The sequence below is a fragment of the Hemitrygon akajei genome, chromosome 22 (assembly GCF_048418815.1).
Source record: "Hemitrygon akajei chromosome 22, sHemAka1.3, whole genome shotgun sequence".
Classification (NCBI taxonomy): domain Eukaryota; kingdom Metazoa; phylum Chordata; class Chondrichthyes; order Myliobatiformes; family Dasyatidae; genus Hemitrygon; species Hemitrygon akajei.
Window position 1 is genome coordinate 65,904,998 of NC_133145.1, and position 22,165 is coordinate 65,927,162.

Genomic DNA, 22,165 nt, shown 5'->3' on the forward strand with positions numbered 1-22,165 from the left:
TAACAGCAGGTGCAGAAAGGAGGCCTGGAATATCATCAGGGACACCAGTCACCCCAACCATGAACTGTTCCAGCTGCTTCCATCTGGCCAATGGTACCGTAGCATTAAAGCCAAGACCAACAAGATGCAGGACATCTTCTTTCTACAAGCCATTAGACTTATAAATTCACATGTTTGTACATTGTGACAGAGTCATAATGCAGCTCTGTTGTGGAATGGACATAAGATAAAAATAAATTCAATTACAGGAAAGATACTAGCAATACTGTGGACTCTTAACTTGGTAAGCAGCGTCATGTGTGGGACCTTGTCAAAGGCCTTCTGAAAATCCAAATATACAACATCCATTGCATTCCCTCTATCTATCCTACTTGTTTTTTTTGTGTGCCATACTCTACCAGAGCCTCAGCGACCACTTATTTTTTCAAGTGGTTGTCTTGGAGGAAAGATTCTATGAGTGGTCCCCCACATCCTTCTCACAGCATAGTGTTGTTTTTTTTTACGAGGCCAAGTTGCGAGCTCGACACTCAACCAGCACGGATGGAAAGCATGTCTGGGAGTGGCTGACTGGATTCTAACTTGGGAATCTTCATTCCAGAGTCCGGCGCTGATTCCAAGAGGTTCGTCAGGCAGGATTTTCCCTGAAGAAAACCATACTGACTTTGTACTATCTTGTCCTGTATCACCAAGTACTCCATCACCTCATCCTTAGCAAGTGACTCTAACATCTTCCCAACCACTGAGGTCAGGCTAACTGGTCTCTTATTTCCTTTCTGCTGCCTTCCTCCTTTCTTAAAGAATGGAGTAACATTTGCAATCTTCCAGTCCTCTGGAACCATGCCAGATTCCAATGATCTTTGAAAAATCATTTTTAATGCCACCACAATCTCAAATGCTACTTCTTTCAGAACCCTAGGGAGCAGTTCCTCTGCTCCGGGTGACTTATGTACCTTTAGGGCTTTCAGCTTTTTGAGCACCTTCTCTCTTGTAACAGTAACTGCACCCACTTGTCCTCCTTCACGTACTACATCATCAGGCATACTGCTAGTTGCTTCCACAGTGAAGACTGACGCATGAACTTAGTTCATCAGCCATCTCCTTGTCCCCTACAGCACAATACAGACACTTCAGCCCACAAAGTTGTGCCGAACACGTCCCTACCTTAGAGGTTACTAGGCTTACCTATAGCCCTCTATTTTTCTAAGCTCCATGTACCTATCCAAAAGTTTCTTAGAAGACCCTATCGTACCCGCCTCCACCACCATTGCTGGCAGCTCATTCCATGCACTCACCACTCTCTGTGTAAAAAAAATTACCCCTGACATCTCCTCTGTACCTACTCCCCAGCACCTTAAACCTGTGTCCATTTGTGGCAACCATGTCAGACCTGGGAAAAAGCCTCTGACTATCCACACGATCAATGCCTCTCATCATCTTGTATACCTCTATCAGGTCACCTCTCATCCTCTGTCGCTCCAAGAAGAAAAGGCCAAGTTCACTCAACCTATTTTCATAAGGCATGCTCCCCAACACAGCCAACATCCTTGTAAATCTCCTCTGCACCCTTTCTATGGCTTCCACATCCTTCATATAGTGAGGCAACCAGAAATGAGCACAGTACTCCAAGTGGGGTCTGACCAGGGTCCTATATAGCTGCAACATTACCTCTCGGCTCCTATATTCAATTCCATAATTGATGAAGGCCAGTACACCGTACACCTTCTTAACCACAGAGTCAACCTGCGCAGCTGCTCTGAGTGACCTATGGACTTGGGCCCCAAGATCCCTCTGATCCTCCACACTGCCAAGGGTTTTGCCATTAGTACTATATTCTGCCATCATATTTGACCTACCAAGATGAACCACTTCATATTTATCTGGGTTGAACTCCATCTGCCACTTCTCAGCACAGTTTTGCATCCTATCATTTCTTCGGCAGTTGAATGGGGCACCACTGCGCAAGCGCGTGAAAGTCGGCCCATGAGGCAGCGGGAGAGTTAAAAAGTGAGCAGATTAACAGAGTGGGTGACGTAGTAGCGGGCGACAGAGTAGAGAGAGACAGAGTAGGAAGGCTTTGGCTCGAGAGGCTGAGGACGAGCTTGCTCCCATTCAGGTAAGGTTGGGTAAGCTCCTTTAATTAATCTAATTAACTTAGGGGTAGGTAATGGAGGCAACAGTTAGGGCAGTCGAGTGCTCCATTTGCAGTATGTGGGAAGTCAGGGCGAGAACAATTGTCCCTGATGACTACACCTGCAAAAGGTGCATCCAGCTGCAGCTCCTGACAAACCGAGTTAGGGAACTGGAGCTGGAGCTGGATGAACTTCGGATCATTCGGGAGGCAGAGGCAGAAATAAACAGGAGTTACAGGGAGATAGTCACCTCTAAGAGTCAGGAGACAGGTAGCTGTGTGACTGTCAGGAGAGGGAAGGGGAATAGACAGAATGAGCAGAGCACACCTGTGGCCGTTCCCACCTATAATAAGTATATCATTTTGGATACTGTTGATGGGGACGACCTACCAGGGACAAATTGCAGTGGTTGCGTTTCTGGCACCGAGACTGGACCCTCAGCTTAGAAAGGAAGGAGGGAAAAGAGGAGAGCAGTAGAGATAGGGGATTCGATAGTTAGGGGGACAGATAGGAGATTTCCGTGGAAGAGATCGAGAATCCTGGATGCCTCCCTGGTGCCAGGGTCCGTGATATCTCGGATCGAGTTCACAGTATTCTCAAGAGGGAGGGTGAGCAGCCGGATGTCGTGGTTCATGTAGGGACTAAAGGACAGGACCTCCAAGATAGCAATCTCAGGATTGTTATCAGAGCCACGTGCAGGCGGGTTTAGAAATAGTAAGATAGCGCAGATCAACATGTGGCTGAAGACATGGTGCAGGAGGGAGGGCTTCAGATTTATTGATAATTGGGCAGTTTTCCAGGGAAGGTGGGACCTATTCCAGTGGGACAGTTTACATCTGAACTGGAGGGGGACAAATATTCTTGCAGGTAGGTTTGCTAGAGAGGCTCCAGTGGATTTAAACTAGATACAAGGGGGGAGGGGAACCAGAGTGTAGGAACAGATGTAGGAAGAAAAAGAAGATAGTAAAGTTGTTTGCACAGTTAGTGATAAACAGAGAGTAAGAGGTGGAAAATTTCTTAAATGCATTTATTTTAATGCTAGGAGCATTGCAAGAAAGGTGGATGAGCTTAGAGCATGGATTGATAACCTGGAAATATGATATTGTAGCTATTAGTGAAACATGGTTGCAGGAGGGGTGTGATTAGCAACTAAATATTCCTGGATTTCGTTGCTTCAGGAGTGATAGAATCGGAGGGACAAGAGGGGGAGGTGTTGGATTGCTTGTCAGAGAAAGTATTACAACGGTGCTCTGGCAGGATAGATTAGAGGGCTCATCTAGGAGGCCACTTGGGTGGAATTGAGGAATGGGAAAAGTGTAGTAACACTTATAGGGGTGTATTATAGACCACCTAATGGGGAGCCAGAATTGGAGGAGCAAATTTGTAAGGAGACAGCAAATATTTGTATTAAGCACAGGGTTGTGATCGTGGGAGATTTAATTTTCCACACATAGACTGGGAAGCCCATACTATAGTCCATAGTGGACAGCTATGTGTGGAGCCAAGAGAGATGGGGGAGATTTTGAACAATTTCTTTTCTTCGGTATTCACTAAGGAGAAGGATATGGAATTGTGTAAGGTAAGGAAAACAAGTAGGGAAGTTATGGAAATTATGATGATTAAAGAAGAGGAAGTACTGACACTTTTAAGGAATATAAAAGTGGATAAGTCTCCAGCTCCTACAGGATGTTCCCTAGGACCTTGAGGAAAGTTAGTGTAGAAATAGCAGGGGCTCTGACAGAAATATTTCAAATGTCATTAGAAACGGGGATGGTGCCAGAGGATTGGTGTATTGCTCATGTGGTTTCATTGCTTAAAAAAGGTCCTAAGAGTAAACCTAGCAATTATAGGCCTGTAAGTTTGACGTCAGTGGTAAATTAATGGAAAGTATTCTTAGAGATGGTGTACAGGTATATAATTATCTGGATAGACAGGGTCTGATTAGGAACAGTCAACATGGATTTGTGCGTGGAAAGTCATGTTTGACCTTATTGAATTTTTTGAAGAGGTTACGAGGAAAGTTGACCAGGCTAAAGCAGTGGATATTGTCTATGTGAACTTCAGTAAGGCCTTTGACAAGGTTCCACACAGAAGGTTAGTTAGGAAGGTTCAATCGTTAGGTATTAATATTGAAGTAGTAAAATGGATTCAACAGTGGCTGGATGGGAGATGCCAGAGAGTAGTGGTGGATAACTGTTTGTCAGGTTGGAGGCCAGTGACTAGTGGTGTGCCTCAGGGATCTGTACTGGGTCCAATGTTGTTTGTCATTTACATTAATGATCTGGATGATGGGGTGGTAAATTGGATTAGTAAGTATGCAGATGATACTAAGATAGGTGGCGTTGTGGATAATGAAGTAGGTTTTCAAAGCTTGCAGAGAGATTTAGTCCAGTTAGAAGAGTGGACTGAAAGATGGCAGATGGAGTTTATTGCTGATAAGTGTGAGGTGCTACATTTTGGTAGGACTAATCAAAATAGGACATACATGGTAAATGGTAGGCTTTTTCCATTGAGAGTAGGAGAGATTCAAACAAGAGGATGTGAGTTGAGAGTTAGGGGGCAAAAGTTTAGGGGTAACACGAGGGGGAATTTCCTTACTCAGAGAGTGGTAGCTGTGTGGAACGAGCTTCCAGTAGAAGTGGTAGAGGCAGGTTCGATATTGTCATTTAAAGTAAAATTGGATAGGTACATGGACAGGAAAGGAATGGAGGGTTATGGGCTGAGTGCAGGTCGGTGGGACTAGGTGAGAGTAAGCATTCAGCACAGACTAGAAGGGCCGAGATGGCCTGTTTCCGTGCTGTAATTGTCCTATGGTTATATCAATGTCTTGCTGTAACCTCTGACAGCTCTCCACTCTATCCACAACACCTCCAACCTTTGTGTCATCAGCAAACTCACTAACCCATTCCTCCACTTCCTCATCCAGGTCATTTATAAAAGTCACAAAGAGTAAGGGTCCCAGAACATATCCCTGAGGCACTTCACTGGTGACTGACCTCTATGCAGAATATGACCCGTCTACAACCACTCTTTGCCTTCTGTATGCAAGCCAGTTCTGGATCCACAAAGCAATGTCCCCTAGGATCCCATGCCTCCTTACTTTCTCAATAAGCCTTGCATGGGGTACCTTATCAAATGCCTTGCTAAAATCCATATACAGTACATCTACTGCTCGTCCTTCATCAATGTGTTTAGTCACATCCTCAGAAAATTCAATCAGGCTCGTAAGGCATGACCTGCCCTTGATAAAGCCATGCTGACTGCTCCTAATCATATTATACCTCTCCAAATGTTCATAAATCCTGCCTCTCAGGATCTTCTCCATCACTTACCAACCACTGAGGTAAGACTCACTTGTCTATAATCTCTACTCCCTTTCTTGAATAAAGGAATAACATCCACAACACTCCAATCCTCCAGAACCTCACCCGTCCCCATTGATGATGCAAAGATCATCGCCAGAGGCTCAGCAATCTCCTCCCTCACCTCCCACAGTAGCCTGGGGTACACTTCATCTGGTCCCGGCGACTTCTCTATCTTGATGCTTTCCAAAAGCTCCAGCACATCCTCTTTCTTAATATCTACATGCTCAAGCTTTTCAGTCTGCTGCAAGTCATCACTACAATCACTGAGATCCATAGTGAATACTGAAGTAAAGTATTGATTAAGTACCTCTGCTATTTCCTACGGTTCCATACACACTTTCCCACTGTCACACTTGATAGGTCTTATTCTTTCACGTCTTATCCTCTTGCTCTTCACATACTTGTAGAATGCCTTGGGGTTTTCCTTAATTCTGCCTGCCAACGCCTTCTCATGGCTCTTTCTGGCTCTCCTAATTTTCTTCTCAAGCTCCTTTCTAGTAGCCTTATAATCTTCTAGATCTCTTACATTACCTAGCTCTCTGAACCTTTTGTAAACTCTTCTTCTTGACTAGATTTACAACAGCCTTTGTACACCACGATTCCTGTACACTACCATAACTTCCCTGTCTCATTGGAATGTACCTATGCAGAACTCTACACAAATATCCCCTAAATATATGCCACATTTCTTCTGTACTTTTCCCTGAGAAGATCTGTTTCCAATTTAAGCCTCCAATTTCCTGCCTGATAGCCTCATAATTACCCTTACTCCAATTAAATGCTTTTCTAACTTATCTGTTCCTATCTCTCTTCAATGCAATTGTAAAGGAGATGGAATTATGATCATTATCTCCAAACTGCTCTCCCACCGAGAGATCTGACACCTGACCAGGTTCATTTCCCAATACCAGATCAAGTACAGCCTCTCCTCTTGTAGGCTTATCTACATATTGTGTCAAGAAATCTTCCTGAACACACCTAACAAACTCCATCCCATCTAAACCCCTTGATCTAGGGAGATGCCAATTGATATTTGGGAAATTGAAATCTCCCATCACGACAACTCTTATTATTACACTTTTCCAGGAGCTGTTTCCCTACCTGCTTCTCGATATTCCTGTTACTATTGGGCAGCCTATAAAAAACACCGAGTTATTGACCCCTTCCTGTTCCTAATCTCCACCCACAGAGACTCCGTAGACAATCCCTCCATGGTGTCCACCTTTTCTGCAGACATGACACTATCTCTGATCAACAGTGCCATGTCCCCACCTCTTTTGCCTCCCTCCCTGACCTTTCTGAAACATCTAAAACCCGGCACTTGAAGTAACCCATCCTGTCGCTGAGACATCCAAGTCTCTGTAATGGCCAACACATCATGTCTCCAAGTACTGATCCATGCACTAAGCTCATCCGCTTTGTTCACAACACTCCTTGCATTAAAATAGACACATCTCAAGTCTTTGGTCTGAGCATGTCCTTTCTCTATCACTCACCTATCCTCCCTCTTGCACTGTCTACAAGAACAAACATAGAACATAAGAGATAGGAGCAGGAGTAGGCCAATCGGCCCCTCAAGCCTGCTCCGCCATTCAACAAGATCATGGCTGATCCAATCCAAGCTTTCTCTATTTAATCTTTCCACTAATTTTTGCTTTGTTGCATGCTCTTTCTTTTGCACTTACAATAGCTTTGACTTCCCTTGTCAGCACGGTTGTACTATTTTACCATTTGAGTATTTCTTCATTTTTGGAATACACATGTCTTGCACCTTCCTCATTTTTCCCAGAAATGTACAACATTGCCGCTCTGCTGTCATCCCTTGCAGGCAGCTCCTTCCAATTTACTTTGGCCAACTCCTCTCTCATAGCACTGTAATTTCCCTTACTCCACTGAAATACTGCTACATCAGACTTCCTCCCTATCAAATTTCAAGTTGAACATAGTCATATTGTGATCACTGATTCCTAAGGGTTCTTTAACCTTAAGATCATTAATCGCCTCTGGTTTATTACATAACAACCAATCCAGTACAGCTGATCCCCTACTAGGCTCAACAACAAACTGCTTTAAAAAGCCATCTCTTAGGCATTCAACAAACTCACTCTCTTGAGATCCATTACCAACCTAATTTTCCCAATCGACCTGCATGTTAAAATCTCCCATGACTGCCATAATATTACCCTTTTGACTCGCCTTTTGTATTTCTTACTGTAACCTGTGGTCCACCTCCCAGCCACTTTTGGGAGGCCCGTATATAACTGCCATCAACATCCCTTTTACCTTTGCAATGTTTTAACTCAACCCACAAGGATTCAACATCTTCCGATCCTATGTCACATTTTTCTACTGATTCGATGCCATTCTTTACCTGTAGAGCCACACCACCCCGTCTGCCTAACCTTCCTTTCCCTCTGATATAGCATGTAATCTTGAACATTCAGTTCCCAACTACAACCATCCTTCAGCCACTATACAGTGATGGCCACAACATCATACTTGGCAATCTGTAATATTGCAACATCATGAAGATCTGATGAGGCTGATCCCGACTCACCTCTGACCTATGGTCAGATCACCCTCAATCTCCTGCACTTTGCCTACCAGGGGTACGTTGGAGTTGACAATGCTGTCATCTGCCTGCTGAACAGACCCATTTAGACAAACAGGGAAGCACTGTGAGGATCATGTTTTTTTTTGATGTCTCAAATGCCTTCAATACCATACAGCCCTCACTGCTGGGGGAAAAGCTCCATTCAATGCAGGCTGGCACAGCCATTGTATCCTGGATAATTGCCTACCTGGCTGGCAGACCACAGTTTGTGTGCCTTCAGAGCTGTGTGTCAGATGTGGCAATAAGCAGCACTGGAGCCCCACAGAGGACTGTATTAGCTCCCTTCCTGTTAACCTGTATACCTCAGACTTTAGATACAACAGTCATGTCAACTGCAGAAATTCTCTGATGAATCAGCAATAGTTGGGTATATAAAGGGAGGATGGAGGATGAATACATGACCCTGGTGAAGGACTGTCAAATGGTGCAGGCTGAATCATCTGCAGCTTAACATCAGTAAGACAAGTAAGATGGTGATGGACCTTAGGAGGACTCAGCCTGCACTGCTCCCTGTTACTATTGACAGTGAGGATGTGGATGTGGTGAGGACCTGCAAATATTTGGGGGTGCACCTGGATGACAGACTTGAGTGGAGCACAAACACAGAGGTTGTGTACAAGCAGGGCCAGAGTCACATCTACTTCCTGAGGAGACTGAGGTCTTCTGGAGTATGCATGCATCACCTTCACATGTTCTATCAGTCTTGTCACCACTACAATCTTGTATACAGTGATGTGCTGGGGCAATGGCATCAACATGGTTAGTGCCAACATACTCAATAAACTAATTAAACAGGCTGGCTCTGTTATAGGAATCAAACTGGACACACTGGAGGCTGTGGTAGAACAAGGGACTCTACAGAAAATCCTGACAATTCTGGACAATATTTCTCACCCTCTTCACGGCACCTTGACTGAACAGAGGAGCCACTTTTAGTAATAGACTAATACAAATGCACTGCTCCAAAAAGCACTATGAGGTCATTCTTACCCTCAGCCATTAGGATCTATAATGAGTCAACCTATAGCCAATGACACTCCCCTCCTGTTAGATTGTTTCAGGTAACTTTTTTTTATTCTTTCTTACTTCTCTTCTGATATTTGTATATCTGTGCACTTGTAATAACACTGTGACACTGCAATTTCCTTTGGGATCAATAAAATATCTATCTTACCAACCAAAGAGGATGAACTGCAAGGCAGAAAGCCCCAACAGAGTGCCTGGTAAGGCTCTGAAAACCTGTGCCTCATTTTCTAGTAGTCCTAAATTCACTCTCATCTTTATTTTATTTTTTACATACTTCAAACAGCTTTTTCTATCCACTTTGATATTGTTTGCTAGATTGCATTCATATTTCATCTTTTCCCTCTTAATCATTATTTTATTTGCTTTCTGAAGGTTTTTGAAAGTCTCTCAATACTCTATCTTCCCACTAATTTTTGCTTTGTTGTATGTTCTGCTTTTACATTAGTTTTAACTTCCCTTGTCAGCCATGGTTGTTCTATTTTGTCATCTGAGTAATCTTTTTTTGGAATACACCTACCCTGCACATTCCTCATTTTCCCCAGAAACTTGTACCATTGCTGATCTGCTGTCATCCCTGCCAGCATCTCCTTCCAATTTACTTCGGCCAGCTCTCCTCTCAAATACTGAAATACTGCTACATCAGACTTTACTTTCTCCCTAACAAATTTCAAGCTGAACTCAATCATATTGTGATCATTGCCTCCTTAGGGTTCTTTTAGCTGAAGCTCCCTAATCACCTCTGGTTCATTACATAACACACAATCCAGTATAGCTGATCTCCTTTTCTATTTCCTGTTGTAATCTGTGGTCCACATCCCAGCCACTGTTGGGAGGCCTCTATATAACTGCCAACTACGTCTTTTACCCTTGCAGTTTCTTAACTCAACCCACAAGGATTCAACATCTTCCCATCCTATGTCGCATCTTTCTACTGATTTAATGCCATTCTTTACCAGCAGAGCCACACCACTCCTTCTGTCTACCTTCCTTCCATCCAATGTAATGCGTAACCCTGGACATTCAGCTCCCAACTACAACCATCCTTCAGCTACAACATCAGACCAAGCAATCTGTAAAATTGCAGCAAGATCATCCACCTTATTTCTCATACTCTGTGCATTGAGATATAACACTTTGAGTACTGCATTTGCCACCCTTTTTGATTTTGCATCCTTAACACACTGATACTCAACCTTTAGGCTGCAATTTTGTCCTATCATCTGCCTGCCATTCCTGACAGTCTGACTGCATGCTATCTTTGCTTTTTACCATCTGTCCTATCTTGAGTCCCTTCACTTGTTTCCATCTCCCTGCTAAATTAGTTTAAACCCTCCCCAACAGCTCTAACAAATCTCCTCGTGTCAGTATTGAACGCCCTCTAGTTCAGGTGCAACACACGCGCAGACACAGATACAGACGCGCACAAGATTCTGCAGATGCTGGAAATTTAGAGCAACACACATGAAATGATGGAGGAACTCAGCAGGCCAGGCAGCATCTATGGTGAAGAATGAACAGTTGACTTTTCAGGCTGAGACCTCTCATCAGTGGCTGAGGCCAAAGTAAGAATGTGGAGGAAGAGGAAGGAGTACAAACAGAAGTGCAAGGTGATAGGTGAGACCAGGTTAAACGTAAGGTAGGTGGGTTGGAGGGTTTGAAATAAGAAGCTGGGACGTGATAGGTGGAAGAGAAATAGGGCTGAAGAAGAAGAAATCTGATAAGAGAGGAGAGTGGACCATAGGAGAAAGAAAACAAGAGATCCAGAGGAAGATCATGGGCAGGTAAGAAGAAGAAAAGGGTTGAGAGAGGTGGGCAGAATGGGAAATGGAAGGAGGAGGAAGGGGGAGGGGAATGGTTATATGAAGTTAGAGAAATTGATATTTATACCATCAGATTGGATGCTACCCAGACAGAATATGAGGAATTCATCCTCATTATGGCAGGAGAGGAGGCCATGGACTGGTAAGTTGGAATGGGAATGGGGATAGTAATTAAAATAATTGGCCATGGATGCCACATGCACATGCACATATGCACAGCCCTCTCACCGTAAGGACAGCAGTTGCTGCTCGAAGACTCATCCGGACAACAGAGTCCCTTTTCCTGGGAGGAAATCGGCAACATTCGCTGTGAACATTTCCAAATGAACCCAGTGCAGTTTGAGGTGTGGGACTTGGGAGCAGGGTGAGACATTGATCTGTGGTGTTGGAATACTGGGAACTTTGGCCCTGGAAGGAAGAATCAGCCACCTGAGAATAAAGAAATATGAGACATCAACAGGGATCTGCTGAACCCCAAAACACAATCCTGACTCCATCCCAGTGTCCAGTTCCAATCTGAGCCCTGCCCCAATCTCCATCCACACACTGACCCCATCCCAGTGTCCAGTCCCAGTATGAGCCCTGCCCAAAACTCCACCCACACACTGACCCCATCCCAGTGTCCAGTCGCAGTCTGAGCCCTGCCCCAATCTCCACCTACACTCTGACCCCATCCCAGAGTCTAGTCCCAGTCTGAGCCTTGCCCCAATCTCCACCCACACTCTGACCTCACCTCACAATGCCTTGTCCCAGTTCTGAGCCCTGACCCGATCTCCATTCACAGCTTAAGCTTTGGAAGAGCAAGACTAAATAGTGTCTCTGGGGGAACGCTTGAGCAGCACAGGTCTAAGCAGACAGGAATTATGTGGAAGGGATACCAGTAATGCCAGACCTGAAGGTGTGGCTGGATCATGGAGATTGGACGTACCGTGGGTGTTCTCAGAGAGGCCAGTGCTGGGATGGAGGCAGAGTCCACACTGGAGAGTCCAGCCTTCCTCTGGAATGGGGCTTTCAGGTTCCCGTACCGCTGCTGACAATGTCTCCAACTCTGTCGCTGCCAATGGTGTAGCAGATCATCGTCTGTTCCCACACCAAACCATTCGGCTGTATCCCTACCATCAATACATCAGCCAATTAGAAACTGTGTTAGACATGCCGCAGCCAGTAGAGAGGGAAGCTCAGGAAAGAAGGGACAAATGGACTGTGGCCAGAGTCCTAGGTGGGAAACAGTGCAGGCCAATATGAATCGTTTATGTTACAACATTCAGTGAACTTTGCCACGTCCTGAGGAGACCCTCTGCTCAACGATATCCAGGAGAAACTTGCCTACCTGCTCAGCAGTGTCAGTGTGAAGAGGATGTGGATCAAATAGAAAATATGTACAAACTGGGAAGCCAGATTAACAAATAGAGGAAATGATGGTGGGATGTGGGGGTGGGGGTAGGAGTGAGAGGGTGAGAGTGTAGGAGGGAGAGGCAGAGAGAGAGACCAGGAGAGATGGAGTGGAGAGGGGTGAGAAAGCAAGAAAGGGACAATGATATGAATGTGGGGACTTTGATAAGTAAGACAGTGAACTGAGAGCATTGATTGGCACTTCACAGATAAGATTATTGCATGACAACACGATACAGAGTCACCAAGTCTCACAGTGTGGGCATGAGGAGCTGAATCTCCTCCAGTTGATGTGTTTTGATGTTCATATGCTTATTTATATTCCAGATCTGTCCTCTGTGTTCATGAATAAATTACCATTACCCTGGACCGTGCCTTTGCTGTGACCTCATCCTGCCCACATGTCCATTAAATATCCGTAGTGCCCAGTGCAAGCTCCTACCTCGTGTGTGGGTGGCCATTTACCTGCGGACTGCCTGTGGGACAGATTCTTTCCGCCTGAATCCTCGCTGCTGTGTCAACAGGCTGCTCTGAGTGGAGAATGTGACCTCTGGCACACTGAAACTTTGGAATAGAGTTGGTCTCCATTTCTGTAAAAGAATCTAACTATTAATTAACAAATGATCATAAGTCTCCTTTATCCTGTGGCACAAGGGGTGATTGATGCCACCACTCCATGCTCTGATCCCAAACAGCCAACCCTTGCTCAACCTCACACCTCACACTCTCAATTAGTCACACACATTCCCCATAGACTGTCCCCAGGAACCTGTGCTCCATCACAGCTTCTGAAACTCAGGGCACACAAGTGTGACCAATGGGAGAGAGAATTGTGATGTGATAAATTGTGAGTTCCTAATCAAGAGGCATCTCAGAGTGTTGTCACAAATCACTGGGAGCAGAGGGCAGGAGGTAACATGGTTCCAGTGGGGCAAGGGGTTACGCGGCCCCTAGGGACAGGAGGCACCATGCCCCAGAGGGCAGGAAAGCTTTAAAAAACAGGTCATTCTTCAACAGGAGTCTTTGATTGGAGCCTGGCGCAGACACAGGAGAAGCATTCCCAATCACTTCTAGTGAAGAGCTTTAAAAACCCAGTCTCCATAAAAGAGGGGCACCATCTAGCGGAGTGGTCATTGTTGGAGTGGCATGAGTCAGAGTGGTAAGCCTTTGGCTCAGCAGGGCTTCAGCAAGAACAGGTGGAAGTAAGGAAAGTAGGTAAGTTCATTCATTGTTTCTTATTTCTTTTTTCTTATTTAACTCTTGAGAGAATAGGGGGCATGACTACAGAGCTGGTGTTCTGTTCTGGGTGTCAGATGTGGGATTTCTGGGAGACTACCAGCCTCCCCGATGACCACATCTCACAAGGTGCATCAAGATGCAGCTCCTTAAAGACTGTGTTAGGAAACTGGAGTTGCAGCTCGATGACTTTCAGCTTGTTAGGGAAAGTGAAGCAGTGATAGACCGAGCTACAGGAAAGTAGTCACCCCAAGGCTACAGGAGACAGATAAATGGGTGACTATCAGGCGAGGGAAGGGAGAACGTCAAATAAAGGCACTTGTGTTCCATCCTCTTCAACAATAAGTACTCCATTTTGAGTACTGTTGGGGAAGGGGAGAGACCTACCTGGGGGGAAGCAACAGCAGCTGTGCTTCTGGCACTGAGCCTGGCCCTGTGTCTTAGAAGGGTAGGGAACTGAAGAGGATGGCAGAGGTAATATGATACTCTTTAGTTAGGGGGACAGATAGACAATACTGTGGATACAAGAAAGAAACACAAATGGTAGTTTGCCTCCCAGGTGCCAGATTCTGCATTGTTTTTGAATTTGTTCACAATATCCAGAAAAGGGAGGTGAACAGCCAGAAGTTGTGGTACGATATGGGTAGAGAAAGGGAGGTGGTCCTGATAAAAGAATACAGGGAGTTAGGAAAGAAGCTCAGAAGCAGGACCTCAAGGGTAGTAATCTTGGGATTGCTGCCTGTGCCACACGACAGTGAGGATAGGAATAGAATGAGGTGGCAGATAAATGCATGGCTGAGGAATTGGAGCAGGGGACAGGGATTCAGATTTCTGAATAATTGGGACCTCTACTGGGGGGTGAGACCAGTACAAAAGATATAGGTTGCATTTGATTCCGAGAAGGGCAAATATTCTTGTGGGCAGGTTTACTAGAGCTGTTGTGAGTGGTTTATACTAATATGGCAGGGGGATGGAAGCCAGTATGATAGAGCTGAGGATCAGCCTACAGGTTAACAAGTAGATGATGGGTATGACATGATGTAAGGAAGAACAAGCTAATGACTGGGTGCAGAACCAAGAATTAAATGCAGACAGAACAAAGAGTTAAATTGTACCACAGAGGCAAAATTCAAAAGGACGAAGAATGCGGGACTGAAGGTGCTGTATTTAAATGCATGTAGCATTCGGAAGAAGGTGGACGAACTTGTGGTGCAATGAGAGACTGGTTGCAATGACGTAGTGGGCATCACTGAGTCATGGCTGAAAGAAGCACATAGTTGAGAGCTTAACATCAAACGATATACTTTGTATTGAATGGACAGGCAGGAAGGCATAGGCAGTGGTGTGGCTCTGTTGGTAAGAACATAGAAAACCTACAGCACACTATAGGCCCTTCAGCCCACAATGCTGTGCTGAACATGTACTTACTTTAGAAACTACCTAGGGGTAGCCATAGCCTTCTATTTTTTGAAGCTCCATGTACCTATCCGGGAGTCTCTTAAAAGACCCTATTGTATTCACGTCCACCACCATCACCAGCGGCCCATTCCACGCACTCACCGCTCTGCATAAAATAGTTACCCCTGACATATCTACTTCCAAGCACCTTAAAACTGTGCCCTCTCATGTTAGCCATTTCAGCCCTGGGAAAAAGCCTCTGACTATCCACACGATCAATGCCTCTCATCATCTTACACACCTCTATCAGGTCACCTCTCATCCTCTGTCACTCCAAGGAGAAATGGCCAAGTTCACTCAACCTATTTTCATACGGCATGCTCCTCAATCCAGGCAACATTCTTGTAAATCTCCTCTGTACCCTATCTATAGTTTCCACATCCTTCCTGTATTGAGGTGACCAGAACTGAGCACAGTAGTCCAACTGGGGTCTGATCAGGGTCCTATATAGCTGTAACGTTATCTCTCAGCTCTTGAACTCAATCCCACGGTTGATGAAGGCCAATACAATATATGCCTTCTTAGCCACACAGTCAACCTGCACAGCAGCTTTGAGTGTCCTATGTTCTCGGATCCCAAGATCCCTTTGATCCTCGACACTGCCAAGAGTCATACCATTAATTCTATATTCTGCCATTATATTTGACCTATCAAAATGAACCACCTCACATTTATCTAGGTTGAACTCCATCTGCCACCCCTCAGCCCAGTTTTGCATCCTACCAATGTCCCGCTGTAGCCTCTCACAGCCCTCCACACTATCCATGACACCCCCAACTATTGTGTCATCAGCAAATTTAGTAACCTGTCCCTCTACTTCCTCATCCAGGTCATTTATAAAAAGCACGAAGAGAAGTGGTCCCAGAACAGATCCCTGAGGAACACCACTGGTGACCGACCTCCATGCAGAATATGACCCGTCTACAACCACTTTCTCTTCTGTGGGCAAGCCAATTCTGGATCCACAAAGCAAGGTCCCCTTGACTCCCATGTCTCCTTACTTTCTCAATAAGCCTTGCATGGGGTACCTTATCAAATGCCTTGCCGAAATCCATATACACTACATTGACTGCTCAACCTTCATCAGTGTGTTTAGTCACATCCTCAAAAAATTCAATCAGGCTCATAAAGCCCAATCTGCCTTTGATAAAGCTATGCTAAATATTCCTAATCATATTGTACCTCTCCAAATGTTAATAAATCCTGTCTCTCAGGATCTTCTCCATCAACTTCAGCATAGCTATGGAAAGGGATAAAGCTTCAGCATAGCTATGGAAAGGGATAAAATCAGACAAAATAGTAAAGTGCTTAACTGGGGAAGGGCTAACTTTGAAGGGATGAGGCAGGAACTAGCGTGAGTAAATTGGAAACAGATGTTCAAAGGGGAAAGCACAGATGTGGGAGAAGTTTAGGGACCACTTGAGCTGGGTTCAGGATAGGTTTGTCCCACTGAGGCAAGGAAAAAATGATAGGAAAAGGGAACCGTGGCTGACGAAACATGTGAGGCAACTGGTCAAGAGGAAAAAGGAAGCATATGTTAGATATAAGAAGCAGGAAGTAGGAGGGGCTTATGAGAAATATAGGGTAGCCAGGAAGGAGTTAAAGAAAGAACTTAGGAGAGCTCAAAGGGGGCATGAGAAGGCCTTGACATGTAGGATTAAGGAGAACCCCCAAGGCGTTCTATGCGTAAGTGAAGAATAGGAGGATGACGAGAACGAAGGTGGGACCGCTAAAGGATAAAGAGGGCAACATGTGCCTGGAGGCGGAGGAGGTTGGGGAGGTCCTAAATGAATACTTTGCTTCAGTACTCACAAGTGAAAAGGATCTTGATCAGGATGAGGTCGAAGTAGAGCGGGCCTGTGTGCTGGACAATGTGGAGATTAAGGAAGAAGTAGTGCTGGATCTTCTTAAAAACATTAAGATTGATAAATCCCCAGGGCTGGATGTGATACACCCCAGGTTGTTGTGGGAATTGAGAGAAGAGATCGCAGGAGCATAGGCCATGATCTTTGAATCTTCTTTGGCTGCAGGGGAGGTACCGGAGGACTGGAGAATGGCAAATGTAGTTCCCTTGTTTGAAAAAGGTAATAGGGAGAAACCTGGGAACATTAGACTGGTGAGTCTTACATCAGTGGTATGCAAACTACTGGAAAGGATTCTTAAGGATAGGATCTATAAGCATTTGGAGAAGTACAGTCTACTCATGGATAGTCAACATGGCTTTGTGAAGGGAAGATCGTGCCTCACGAGCCTGACTGAGTTTTTTGAAGCGGTAACAAAAGAAATTGATGAGGGTAGGGCAGTGGATGTGGTCTTTAGCAAAGCATTTGACAAGGTCCCTCATGAGAGACTCATCCAGAAAGTCATGAGGCATGAGATAAGTGGAACCTTGGCTGTTTGGATAAAAAATTGGCTTAAAGGAAGATAGCAGAGGGTAGTTGTGGAAGGAAAGTATTCTGCCTGGAGGTCGGTGACTAGTGGAGTGCCGCAGGGATCTGTCCTGGGACCCCTGCTATTTGTGATTTTTATAAATGACCTGGATGTAGAGGTGGAAGGATGGATGAGTAAGTTTGCGGATGACATGAAAATTGGAGGAGTTGTGGATGGAGCTATAGGTGGTCGAAGGTTACAAGAGGATATAGACAGGCTGCAGAGTTGGGCAGAAAAATGGCAGATGGAATTCAATCTGGACAAGTGTGAGGTGATGCATTTTGGAAGGACAAAACAGAAGACTGAGTACAAGATTAATGGTCAGTTACTTAAGAGTGTGGATGAACAAAGGGACCTTGGGGTTCAAATCCGTACATCCCTCAAGGTCACTGCACAGGTTGATAGGGTAGTTAAGAAGGCCTATGGGATGCTAGGCTTCATTAACTGGGGGATTGAGTTCAAGAGTAGAGAGGTCATGTTGCAATCTACAAATCTCTGGTGAGATCATACTTAGAGTATTGTGTTCAATTCTGGTCACTTCATTATAGGAAGGATATGGAAGCTATGAACAGGGTGCAGAGGAGATTTACCAGGATGTTGCCTGGATTGGAGAACAAGTCATATGAAGCAAGGTTAGCAGAGCTGGGACTTTTTTCTTTGGAGCATAGAAGAATGAGAGGGGACTTGATAAAGGTCTACAAGATTATGAGAGGCATAGATAGGGTGGATAGTCAGTGCCTGTTTCCCAGGGCACCAATAGCAAACACCAGAGGGCATAGGTACAAAATTAAGGGGGGGAAGTTTAGGGGAGACATCAGGGATAAGTTTTTTTACACAGAGGGTTGTGATTGCCTGGAATGACTTCCCAGGGATGGTGGTGGAGGCTAAAACATTAGGGGTATTTAAGAGCCTCTTGGACAGGCACATGGATGAAAGAAAAATGGAGGGTTATGGGGTAGTGTGGGTTTAGTACTTTTTTTTTAAAGGATTATATGGGTCAACACAACATAGAGAGCTGAAGGGCCTGTACTGTGCTGTAGTGTTCTATGGTTCTAACTTACCAACCACTGAGGTAATACTCACTGGTCTATAATTTCCTAGGCTATCTGTACTCCCTTTCTTGAATAAAGGAACAACATTCGCTACCCTCCAATCCTCCAGAACCTCTCTCGTCCCCATTGATGATGCAAAGATCATTGCCAGAGGCTCAGCAATCTCCATTCTCGCCTCCCACAGTAGCCTGGGGTACATTTCGTCTGGTCCCGGCGACTTATCCAACTTGATGTTTTCCTTAATCCTGTCCGCTAAGGCCTTCTCATAGCCCCTTCTGGCTCTCCTAGTTTCATTCTTAAATTCTTTCCTGCTAGCCCTATAATCTTCTAGATCTCTATCATTACCTAGTGTTTTGAACCTTCTGTAAGCTTTTCTTTTCTTTTTCTGATTAGATTTACAATAGCCTTCGTACACCACGGTTCCTGTACCCCTGCATGCAAATAACCCCTGACCATTTGCCACATTTGTTCTATACATCTGAGAACATCTGTTTCCAATTTATTCTTCTAAATTCTTGTCTGATAGCCTCTTATTTCCCCTTATTCCAATTAAGCGCTTTCCAAACTTGTCTGTTCCTATCCCTCTCCAATGTTATGGTAAAGGAGATAGAATTGTGATCACCATCTCCAAAATGATCTCCCATTGAGACACCTGACCAGGTTCATTTCCCAATACCAGATCAAGTACAGCCATTTGTCTTGTAGGCTTATCTACATATTGCGTCAAGAATCTTCCTGAACACACCTAACACACTCCACACCTTCTAAACCCCTTCTCTAGGGAGATGTCAATCAATATTTGGAAAATTAAAATCTTCCACCACGACAACCCTGTTATTATTACACCTTTCCAGAATCTGTCTCCCTGTCTGCTCCTTGATGTCCCTGTTACTACTGGGAGGACTATAAAAAACAGCCAGTAGAGTTATTGACCCCTTCCTGTTCCTAACTTCCACCCACAGAGACCCTGTAGATAATCCCTCCATGACTTCCTCCTTTTCTGCAGCCGTGACACCATCTCTGATCACTGATCTCTTTTGCCTCCCTCGCTCTCCGTTCTGAAACATCTAAAGCCTGGCACTCAAAGTAACCATTCCTGCTCCTGAGACATCCAAGTCTCTGTAATGGCCACAACATCATAGCTCTAAATATTGATCCACTCTTTAAGCTCATCCGCTTTGCTCATAATACTCCTTGCATTAAAATAGACACAGCTCAAACCATTGGCCTGAGCGTGTCTTTTCTCTGTCACCTGCTTATCCTTCCTCTCGCATTGTCTCTATTTGTGAGCCAACCATCTCTTCCTCTGTCTCTTCAGTTTGGTTCCCACCCCCAGAAGTTCCAGTTTAAACTCTACCCAGTAGCCTTTGCAAACCACCCCGCCAGGATATTGGTCCCCCTCAGATTCAAGTGCAACCCATCCTTTTTGTACAGGTCACACCCGCCCCACAAGAGATCCCAATGATCTGAATCCCTGTTCCTTGCTCCAATTCTCAGCCAAATATTTATCCTCCACCTCATTTTATTCCTATACTCACTGTCACGTGGCACAGGCAGTAATCCCGAGATGACTACCTTTGAGGTCCTGCTTCTCAACTTCCTTCCTAACTTCCTGTAGTCTGTTTTCAGGACTGCCTCTCTTTTCCTACCTATGTTGTTGGCATCATACGTAGGAAGTCCTGGAGACTGCCAGCCTCCTGGACGGCCACATCTGCGCCAGGTGCATCAAGCTGCAGCTCCTTAGGGATCATGTTAGCCCTCCTACTCTGTCTCCCTCTACCCTTTCACCCACTCTATAAAGCTGCCTCCTTTAAACTCTCTTTGCTGTTCTAACTGGCTGACGTCCCTGCGCTTATACAGTCATGCCTCGAACAAACTGCTGAATTAAATACCCTGTGCATTGGAGTTTCCATACCAGACTGTAATGGAACCAGTCAAAATGCTTTCCATTGTATATCAGTCTTTGATGACCTGTCAAATCTCCTTAAACTTCTAAGATAGCAGAGATGCTGGTGCATTTTCTTCATTGTTGCATTGATGTGTCAGGCCCAGAATAGATCTTGAGAGACAATGATACGCAGGCACTTGAAACTGCTCAACCTTCGATAACACTTGGTGGGTGTTCACCTGACTTTCCCGACCCTCACTTGGATTTGAAGTTTCTTTCCACATACATATGTTGGAGATCCTGCGCACACACACACATAGAAGATCCTACACTTGTCTTTAGAGTATCATGTCAATGAGTGAAAGGAACCCAGAACGAGGTTTGTCACACACACACACACACACACACACACACACACACTCATAATTCCATCACCACACACACACACACACACACACACACACACACACACACACACACACACACACACACACACACACACACACACACACACACACACACACACACACACACACACACACTCATAATTCCATCACCAGTTTCTGGTTCCTGAGGAAAAAGAACTTGATTCTACCTGCCTGTTGGAGTCATGAGCGCATTCCCAAAGAGCCTCAGAAATGTATTCTCAAAAAACCCCTCTCTTACCTCATTGTCAGACTGTTTCGATGATCTCGCCTTTGTCTGGACACTCATTATTCTCTGGAACGTGGACAATGCAAGGTGAAGTTAATATTTAGCACACATGGTCCAAACAGGGAAGAGCTGAGAACCTACCCTACAGGAACAAACTGAGCCTGGGTTGGCTTTCGAGTCTTACACAGAGCAGGAAGCTGAAGAACATGCTTCCCCCAGAAGTGACAAGAAAGATAAGGGAATCCGAAGAGGAAGTTTGCCACAGCTGACATGCTTCCGGCAGTGACAGATCACCAGCTGAAAGTAACAGTCAGTCCCCAGGTCCTGCTGCTCTAGAGGTCAGTCCCCAGGTCCTGCTGTGCTAGAAGTCAGTCCCCAGGTCCTGCTGCTCTAGAGGTCAGTCCCCAGGTCCTGCTGCTCTAGAGGTCAGTCCCCAGGTCCTGCTGCGCTAGAGGTCAGTCCCCAGGTCCTGCTGCTCTAGAGGTCAGTCCACCAGAGCTCCCGCTGAACCATATGGACTCCAGACACTCCCACCTCCAGCAGCCACCCTACAACTAAACATTGAGCAACATTGGGACCCATGACAGAGTGCCTACACCTGGGAATTTTAAAAAGATGTTGACTGAACCAAGTTTTCTCCTGACACTCTCCATCCACCAAATTCATTAGCCAGCACTAACATTACACTGAAGTTACTGAAAAGAACTTCTGGCCCAGGGGCAGCTGTACTCAGCCATGGGATATTACAACCCACACTCTGAGGTCGGGCTAGCATTGTCCTCAGGGAAAGCAGAACTCACTGCATCAACTCCAGAGCAAAGAGCCTCAGGAAGGGTCCAAAAGAACACTTCATTCCCGAGCACTCTCCACCCAACACTTCTTACTCAACTCTGCTGTTGCTGTTCACAAAGGAAGTTACAGCATCAGAACTTTCAACAGAATCTACATTGCCCAACACATCCAGTGGCCCACAGTTCATTAACCCTTTGATACCTCTAATCAAGAATAGGGCGATAAGGGTTTTCAAGATTCAAGATTCAAAAATTTTATTGTCATTCTAACCATACATCAGTTCTGCAGGGCAGAATGAGACAGCATTTC

The 22,165-nt window shown here is 45.2% G+C and overlaps 1 protein-coding gene across 5 annotated transcripts in view; it reads right to left on the reverse strand.

Annotated features, from left to right (window-relative positions):
• The window catches only part of LOC140714904 (inactive rhomboid protein 2-like), a 95,599-nt gene extending 74,350 nt beyond the window's left edge, over nt 1-21,249 (reverse strand). For all 5 annotated transcript variants that reach the window (XM_073026574.1, XM_073026576.1, XM_073026573.1 and 2 more), the window contains exons 1-4: nt 21,077-21,249; nt 12,812-12,936; nt 11,883-12,066; nt 11,183-11,383 (exon numbers count right to left, since the gene is read on the reverse strand). In XM_073026574.1, the coding sequence (XP_072882675.1) occupies nt 11,183-11,383; nt 11,883-12,066; nt 12,812-12,936; nt 21,077-21,124 (558 nt within the window). In that variant the 5' untranslated portion in view covers nt 21,125-21,249. The remainder of the gene's footprint in view (nt 1-11,182; nt 11,384-11,882; nt 12,067-12,811; nt 12,937-21,076) is intronic.
• Between the last annotated feature and the right edge of the window lie 916 nt (nt 21,250-22,165).